The sequence below is a fragment of the Eublepharis macularius genome, chromosome 5 (assembly GCF_028583425.1).
Source record: "Eublepharis macularius isolate TG4126 chromosome 5, MPM_Emac_v1.0, whole genome shotgun sequence".
Classification (NCBI taxonomy): Eukaryota; Metazoa; Chordata; class Lepidosauria; order Squamata; family Eublepharidae; genus Eublepharis; species Eublepharis macularius.
In genome coordinates this window covers 99,694,576-99,703,642 of record NC_072794.1, presented here as the reverse complement: position 1 = coordinate 99,703,642, position 9,067 = coordinate 99,694,576, and the positions used below count along the sequence as shown (strand labels likewise).

Here is a 9,067-nt window from a genome sequence, read left to right as displayed (position 1 = left end):
ATTTGAATCTTACATTGTTACATTTCGTGTGGTACTTCCTTCATTTCTTGACCCCTTCATCCTCCTGTTTATTTGTTAGTCTCTGAAGTATCACAAGACATCTGGTTTATTTCTCCATATAGTTGTATTTCACAGTACCATGGCGAAATTCCATTAAAGCTGGGGAGCCTGAGATAGGTTGTACAGGAAGATTTCTAGATCCTCAATGGTGGATAGCATTTAGTGTGACTTCCTGGAAGGATCTAAAACTGATGCTAGTTCTCTCAAGCATTCAGTTACTGGGATTGCCTTGAATGGGGATGTTTGAGCCAGAGGTTTACGTGAAGCTGTAATACCTACTACAAGCATTTCATAGCAAGTGTAAGCAAGGAAGGAGTGGTTATACTTTAACGAAATGGAGCTGTCATACAGGATAAGCCTAACAGATTTAAGCAAATGTGCTCAGGGGAAAGATCCTATGTGGCTAAGAGTAAATAATGCTTGGCCTATAAATAGCTGGCCCTGGAGAGAAAGAAGGGCCTGCTGCAGAGGCATCCCTCAGGCCCATTCTCAGTCTAAGCAGCAGTGCAAACCCCTAACGAGTGTCCAGTTCTTCTCTAGAGTGATAATACAAACCCAAAGAGTTTGAGCTGGCAATTTATCAAGCCCTGCCAGTTTAGATCCTATACCAAAAGCAGAGCTTTTGACTGACTCCATTGGAAGAGCTAATTAGAGGCAAGAGAGAGCAGCTGAGGGCAAGCCCAGCCAGCACGAAACAGCAAAGGGGCTTATGCAGCAGCAGGCCAGGAAGGGGAGGGGAAGACTGGATGCACATTTGGTGCCCCGGAGAGATGTCTGGTACCTGAGGAGCCTGAAAGGCACAGGGCAACGCACCCCCTTCCTTGGCATCCAAGGGACAGGTCAACCAGCCCCAGAGCACTACTGAGCCATCTTGGTCACTCAGCTAAAGTCCAAGGAAGAACACCAAGTTCGAGGTAAGAACTGGGCTGGGTGCCCGCAAGCAGATTAGCATGGCATACCCCCAGCAGCAACACCAGAGCTAATCCACATAAGGGCAAAGGTGGGCAAATCCAGTGGGAATTCCCAGCAAACATCCCAGTCTTGTCCCTGTAAGTGGCCTGTCCCTACACAGCCAAGCCATTCTGAGGCCATCGCCTTGGGTTCCCAGCAGAAACTGCAGCCCCCGCATAGAATAAGCCCCGCGAAAAGAGGGAGAGCTGGACTGGCACCTGCGAGAACAGGAAGGAGCCAGCAAGAACTGCTCTAGCCCTGCCCAGCAATCCGGAAAGCAAAAGCGGCCCGCCCGGCTCTCCGCCGGACCACCGACCCCGACAGCCCGGCCCACGCGCGCCGTCGAACCCTGGAAGGGAGCGCGGGGACAACCTCGCCAGGGGCGGAGGGCAGGGCGTCGCGCGTCCGGAAGAGGCCGCTGGTCCACTCCTCCCCGGGGAAAGGTGCTGAGCGCGCCGCGAGGCCAAGGCCCCGAGAAGCACGTGGAGCCCAGTGGGCGGGCAATGCCCCGTCCCGCATCTGTCTGTCCGTCAGTCCGGCCCCGCCCCGCCGATCAGGTGACAGCGGAGGCTGGAATTTGACACCGGAGGGTGCCAGGAGCAGAGATGGAGCCGGCGCTTTTCTTCTGCCCAGAGGCCGCCCGCCCCGGAATCCCGCCAGGCGAAGGTCCGAGCCCCGCGCCCCCCTGGGTGCCACTCCTGCCGCGCCCGGTGAGTCCGGCGGCGCGTGGATGGGGATCCCGAGATCTGGAACGTCCTCCCGGCTCCGGCCAGGATGCCAGGGGCTCTAACCCGATCTTTCCCCGCAGGGGGGCGCTGAGCCCGCTGGGCACCTGCTGGCCATGAGGACGACGTGAGCGATCCCGGCGGGGCCGGGCCGTGGCCCCTGGGCCGGCTGAGCGCAAGAGCGGCAGAGGAGCCGCCACCCGGAGGTAAGGGGATGGCCGACTCTTCCTCCGGCCGCCACGGGGAAAGGGATCTCTGTGCGTCCCGGAATCCGTCCTTGAGGGAGGAAGGAAAATCTTTGCCCGCCGGGAAGAGAGAAAGGGTCTCCTTCCCAGGCTTCTCCCTGGAGCTGTAACCTGGCCGCCTGTGACCGTGTCTCTCCGGTGTAGGGAGCGGTCTCGATGCCCTGGACAGAGGGAGGCGCTTCCTGGCCCCGATCCTTGGAGTATGGTCCCCGGAGAGCCGCGCGCAGGAGGAGGCTCCCGAGCGGCCGAGACGGAGCGCCCGGTGAGTAGGGCGGGAGTCTGCAGGCGCCTCCAGTCGCGGGCGGGAAGGCAAGCGCGGGTAGGAAGGCGGAGGGGGGGGAGGGGGGCTTGGTGCAGAGGCGGCCGGGGCCGGGCACGATCCCCCCGCTGAGACTGGCTAAGATCTCGAGCCCTGCCCCGGGTCCCGTGCAGTCCTCCGGCCAGGTTTGGCCCGGGATTCCAGCCCAGGCAGCTCTTCAGCAAGGGAAAGGGAGGGTAGTGTGGAGTGTGTAAGTGCGTTGTGCGTGTGTGTAAGAGACTGAGCTGGGATCGCTGTGTGAAACGTACTCCAACATTTCCTCTGAGCCCTGCCCCGTAGTAGTAGCTGCTCGCCTTTCGCTGAGGGTAAGGGAGGTGGCCCAAGGTCCTGTTCGCTTCTGGAACTTCTCCCCCAGTATGTCTGAGTTTCTGCCGGGCTCGATGGAGCTTTAAATCCCGGGGGTTCCTACACTGGAAGTAGTTCCAGGATATATCTCTGTGTTCCTAGGAAGAAGGGCTTCAGCAAAGTTCCCCTCACCATCATGACTTGGAGAACTTCCTTTCTTCACCCCACCAGGACTAGGGTGGTCTATTTTCCCTTGCTCCTAGGTGTAGAGTGACTTCTGCGTTGGAGCAGAGAACTGCTGAAGTATTGCTTTAGTTACTGCTTCCGTGGAGATGTGGCATGAAGTTCCAGCCCATGCAGAGACTCCTCGCGAGCCGAGTCTTGCAACTCCTGTTTGGGGAATTTCGACTGTGCCTGCTGGAGAGAAAAGTGCCCATGGATGGGCCCCGCCAGACTCGGGCAGGCTTTTTATCCTTAGCTGTCTACAGGATTGCTGGAAGGGGTGTCCATAGATGAGGCTTCAAAACAGGCAGATCCGTTTGTGTTTCTAGTCATTAGGGCTCTGGGCTAGGATCCCGGCAGACACTTTACAAGGTGAGCATGATGCTCGGGAGGGTGGGGGCTGGCAGCTCACCAGCTACAACTTGTTGCCAGCATCTCTTTGTTTTGGAAAGTCAGGGAATCTCTTTTGAAAAAAATCCTGTTGCTCCAGCATTGGCTGCCTTAGAAGCGCTACTTCAGTGGGGTAAGGCAGAGAGCTGAAGGCACCTCCCCCCTTCCCTACACACACACACATCTAGGAGGGCTGCTTGAGTGGCTTGTAACATCCTGAGGTGCCAGAGCTGGAGGTGCAGTAGCTTGAAGGTGGTTGGGAGTCTTAGCCCAAGACTGCTCATTTCTTCCTTACTGTCCTTAGCTTGGGGTGTTTGCCAGATTGCCTGTCCACAAGATCTGGGGGTATTGTGTGCTTCAGCCGCCTGCTTGGCTCTCACAAAGCTTGTCCCAAACATATCTCCCCTGGTTTGTGTCTGAAGCACAACCAACACCTTGCCCGGGTAGCAGAGGAACTGCCCTTGGCATCTGCTTGGCCATGCACACCAGTGGATACCAGGCGGGCATCTCCGTATGTGCAGCACTGACCTGCTTTCTTTCTAATCCTGTGCCTGAGTTGAAGTTTTCAGCTAAACATTCAGTGGATGAGCTGCAAGTTCCAGAAACTTTTCTCCAGTCCCTTTGTGTTTTCTTGGGAATTGAGTTGTATCTTCCTGTGTGGCAATGCCAGTTTTGATTCAGATTTTTGATAATTTTACTAATGTCCACATGTTAAATTCAGTCAAAGAGGCTTTCCTTTAGCAAAGAGGGAAGGAATAGATAAAAGGGGAATGTCTTTGTCCGAAGCCTCCAGGATTGTTACTAGAATCTGGTGACTCCCAGAAACTCAAGTCTGTACTACGTTGGGTTGGGTTTGCAAATTCCCATGGTTCCCCAGTGTATGAGTATAGGGATAGTTATGCATACTACTGCATGGATGACATAGAATGCAGGTAAACAGAAATCTGAACTCTGAAGCTCAGTAGCATCAGCTGGAAGCAGGGAGAGGAGAAATTGATCCATATTCTAAAGGTTGATCCTCAGAAGATGTTTCTGTCTCTGTATGGTGTCTGGTGGACCAATTACAGACATGAGTATCATAGAGAGCGCCCAGGGATAGTGGTGTTTTTTTTAGGAGGAGGACTCAGCCTTTTCCACATCTATCCTCAGGGTTCTTTTAACTTTGGATTTCTTTCTGCCCTTGCCTTGAAAATCAAGCTTTAGGTTTTCCATTATAGGGTAGTGGGTCTCCCTTATATGTGAAATATGTCAGGTTAAGAGAAGCAGAACTTTGGTCCTATGCTGCCACCTTGTGTGAATGTGAGAAACTGCACCCCAAAGTGCTCAAGAAGAGACCCTTCCCCATCCCCTATGTAAACAGGAACACATTGTCCCTCCAGGAGAGGATCTTTGTTGGTCCAAAGAGAGCTGATAGTGACACGGGATCTGGGGGGTGTTGGCAACTTGGTAAGGCAGGATCATCAGACATTACAAGGGTTTGCTGTCTGTTCTGCGGATCATCATTTCCAGCCTCAGCATCGGGCCTTTTCAGAATGTTTTGGCTGTGACTAGTAATTACCCTGTGGAGCTGCTCCATGTGGATGTGTGTGACAACAGGACACATCTCGATAAATAGGTTGTATAATAGAGGGGTGTGGTAGAAGGCAGAAAAAGCCTTTAATGTAAATATAGAAGGATGAAGAGAGTTGTTATTTGTGTGCACTGGAGTTAACAGTGAACACCAGCAGGTGAAGCAGCTTGTAAGGGAAGTGTGTGGCTTGAGAAATGATGCTGAAGTTGGGAGCTGTTTTGGATTTTGACTTTAATTGGCACAAAATCATATGCAAGAAAAGAATGGTTGCTATGATTATGCTAGGCATCCTAACTACGTGAGCAGCTCCCATGTGGAGGTACCAGTTCTTATAAATGGCTCGTCTTGGCAGTTCACCTTCCAAGGCCCAAAGTGTGACCTGTCTCAAAATATTGAAGGCTGATTATTCCACAAGCTGGATCCCTTTGAGATGGAGTTAGTCAGGGAGTCCCATTGCTCTAATACTGGAAAGATGCCCAGGCACTCCGCTGTCCTCTTCTCTAGATAAGACTGTAAAGGGGCATTACAAGTTGTTCCAGTAACATTACAAGTAGTTACAAGTGTCTTGCATTTCTTTCAGTATTCACAGGATAGCTATTTAATTTGGATTTTGATATTGATCAATGCCAAGAAAACTGCTCATTTTAAACTCTCATTGGCAGCAGAGAAACATTCCTAGGACAGAACCATTGTAAAGTCCCCTCTTGCAAGCCATCCATTTCTATCACAGGCACAACCTAAAGATCCTGCTAGATGGACCCCATGTTAGACTTCAAATACAGTGCTCGTCAGCCAGAACATTTTGGTTCTCTCAAGAGTGCTGTTGACTTCTTTTATTCATCTGGACAGGCTTATTTACTCAGAGCAGGTTGTGATGCAAGAAAGGGTGCTTAGAGGTGCAGAGCTGGGCAAGGATGATGACTGAGCCAATAGACAGCAAGAGGAAAGGCCAGGCGGTCCAGCTAGAGAGGTACAGGACAAATCCTAAATTGTTCTTTGTGTTGCAGGTAGAATGGAGTGGAGATTGGAGGGGCGAAGGCACAGCTCAGACAGGTCTCTGTCTGCCAACAGGAGTTTGCCTACTCAAGAGGTGCAATATAGGGTGAGTTAGCCTTACTAAGGACTCTTCTCAGCATGGGAGCAAATTTTGAATATGAAGCATTTCTAGAAAACTTTCCTGTGTAAATTGACTGCAATCTGATTGAGCACATTTATTTTATGCATACTTGGTAAATAAAACCAACCCATTACTAGCAATGGCAGTTTCCCCCCACAGAAGATATTGGTGAGGAACATTTTTCATTACAGAACATTTTCCATCTCATGTCACCAGCAACCAAAAATAATGGAAGCTTTATATAGGGGATGATCCCATAGCTCTTCAGTATGTGCAAGATGGGAGGGTTTCTTCCTTTGTCTCCCCCGCCTTGATCTAGTCCACTGTCTCTCTACTCTGTTAGTCTCTCTCTAATGTGGATCACAACTCATGGGGCCATACGGCACATTAGAACACTTACTACGTACATGTTATCTTGCGTTTCTGTATTTTGTGTTCTGTATTTTGCTGCATATGGCTGCAATTTCTCATTGAAACAGACTTCTACACATTCTTGGCTGTATGAATGATAGTCTATATGAGGCAGGCATGTATTCTCCTACACAAAAGCGCTGTCCATGTAGACGACTCATCAAGTGTGAAGTGCCCTTGAGACTTCAGCATGGAGCATTCCCACCTCTCTTTGCTCTCTCCAATAGGAGGTCCCTTTCACCTTTTTAGTGCCTCTTTACCAGAATGTGCCTTCATTTCTTTCCTTGGAACAGGGTTTGTGGAGGGCCATCACTCTGCTGTCCTTGTTTGCTGGGGCAGTTACTGCAACTCCACAGACTCAGCATCACAACCAGACGTTGGGAGCAGCTTCCTATGGAAAAGTGGGCACAGCCAGCCCGGCCTCTTTGGAGGAGAACAGCAAGGAGGCACCATCTCTGGCTGCATGGGGCCACTGGCATGGTAAGAATATAGCATGCCCACGAGGGAAGAGTGTGGGAGCTTTGGTGGCATGGGTTCTGAGTTTTCTTCACAGCCATCCTCAGCCCATGGATACTGTTCCTTCATGTTCACTTGCAGTACTGCCCTAAGCAGAGTTCTACTCTTCTAAGAATTCAGTTGACTTAGTAGGTGGTAGCTCTTACTTGGAATAGAACTATTAATTGTTAACAGCTCCCATGTATTCTGGTTTGATGCTTTGCTTTTCCTTGACTTTGCCCCATCTGGGGAATATAAGCAGTCCATTTGGGAAGCAAGGAGGCTGATGAGACAGCTTTATGCCCCAGTCAAGCCTCATGCCTTTTCCTTATTTCACGGGGCCTAACATTTGCCACCTATCCTCCTTTTTGGAAGCCTCGTGTGTCTCACCTCCCTTTCCTTTCCACCAGGAGACAACATGACATGGCAAGGGCTGAGTTCCTCAGAACTGCTCAGGGCTGAGCGGTCCCCCTCAGGTTCCAGTAGAGCCAAGAAAGGATCCAACAAAGAGAGGCGTAGGAGCCGCAACCGCCACTGCCGCCTGCACAGTCTCACGGTGAAGGTGCGGGACCTGGGGCTTGGCTTTGAGTCCGAGGAGATTGTACGGTTCAGCTACTGCATCGGCTCATGTGAGTCGGCCCGCACAAACTATGACCTGACCCTGCAAAACCTGGTACAGCTAGAAGTCCTCATGCGTGACAAACATCTGTCTTCCAATCCCTGCTGCCGCCCTGTCCGGTATGAAGTTGTGTCCTTCATGGATGCACGTAATGCCTGGCATACTGTGGACAACCTCTCAGCAGCAGAATGCAGGTGTGTGGGCTGAAGGTACTGCCTGGCTGCTTAGAGCTCACAGAGTCAGCTACATTACGGGTGCTAATGTCCAGAATGCAGGGGTGCCCAAGAGTCTGCCCTGTCCAAAGGGCATAGAATAAGGAGAGGTGTGGTGCATAATGGGGCTTTTGATGCCAGGCAGAAACTACAAGTGAAGTATACATAGGAGGGAAGTGTGGCTCCATCTGCATCCTTGTGGGACATCCTTACAAGGCACCAGCAGTAAGATGCTAACTTTGCAAGACTCTGGCCAGCTCAGCCCTATGATGGCTGAAGCCTTACTCTGGATGGATCTGTCTGCTTCAGGGCTTGGTCTGTCAACAGGGATCTGAATCTGCTCCACCCGCAAGCCTCCTCCAACAAAGATGCACTGTTGGAATTTCCCAAACCTCATTTGAGGGATGAGGGGTAGGAACAGTACCTGAGAGGCCTGTGGTGAAAGTGGGCTCCTTTTCGGATATCCTTCCACATCACTGGTCCTTCCCCAGGTGAGCAGGCTCCTAACTAATGTCAGTTAGCCCCATCAGCTGCAAGGTCTGTGTTTCCATCATCACCAGCTCCCCTTTTATTTAAGCTTACAGCTCTCTTTGCCCTAAAGCCTTGGCCCAGCACCATCTGATATCATTGGGCCTGGAAGACATTTTTTCAGCCCTCTGTAGAAGCTCCAGGGTCAGCCTAGAATTGTGAACCTCTGTGTTCAGGAAGTTGCCACCCTCTGCCATTCCTGAGCTAGGATGGCCAGCACACTGACCAAGGGCGGGTTTGGGTACTCTCCTGATTTGGTTTTGGAACGGTGCCCCTTCTTGTGGAGCCTCTGGCCTGACTGGAGAGCTTGGCCTGATGAGAAGAACAGACCCTTGACAGGAAGAAGTTGGGGGCCTAGACCATGTGGAGCTGGCCACAAGGCACCTCTGGTGAAGCCTGTGTTCTCCAGGCAGTCTCAGCATCTGCAGCTAGGTAAGGGGTTTGTTCCATCAAGCCAACAACAGTGATAGCATTCTGATTTACAGCATTCCCTCACACACACACACACCACTGCCAGCAGCTTGGAGTTTGACCACTGGACCAGACAGACACTGGACACAGCAAGAGACCATGCCATACCCTGGTTCAGCCTTCACTTGGTGCCAGTATATGGGGGAGGACCTCTGTGGATCATCTCCTCCCTCCCCAGGAAGTGGACGCTCTCAGAACAAGGTTATTTATTTTCTAACTTATTTATTTATTTGTTTGCACCCCTCTACACCCCCAGTGGCACTTATTTATGATGCTGAGAGCAAGGCCTGGCGTACTGTTTCAAGTCAGTGCTGATGTTATGCCCTGAGCTTGTTAACAGCAATTCCAATTCCCCTTTCCCCACTTGGCCTGAGCAGAGGCATTTCCTCTTCCTCTTTTCCTGATTTTATATTCTCTACCCTTGATTTACATTTGGATAAACTCTAT

The 9,067-nt window shown here is 51.3% G+C and overlaps 1 protein-coding gene across 1 annotated transcript; it reads left to right on the top strand.

Annotated features, from left to right (window-relative positions):
- Positions 1-394: 394 nt before the first annotated feature.
- On the top strand, positions 395-9,067 carry ARTN (artemin). The gene is made up of 6 exons (XM_054980400.1): positions 395-469; positions 1,858-1,942; positions 2,126-2,243; positions 5,779-5,869; positions 6,589-6,775; positions 7,201-9,067. Exons 1-6 carry the CDS (start codon positions 395-397, stop codon positions 7,614-7,616), a joined length of 972 nt encoding a protein of 323 aa, XP_054836375.1. The 3' UTR covers positions 7,617-9,067.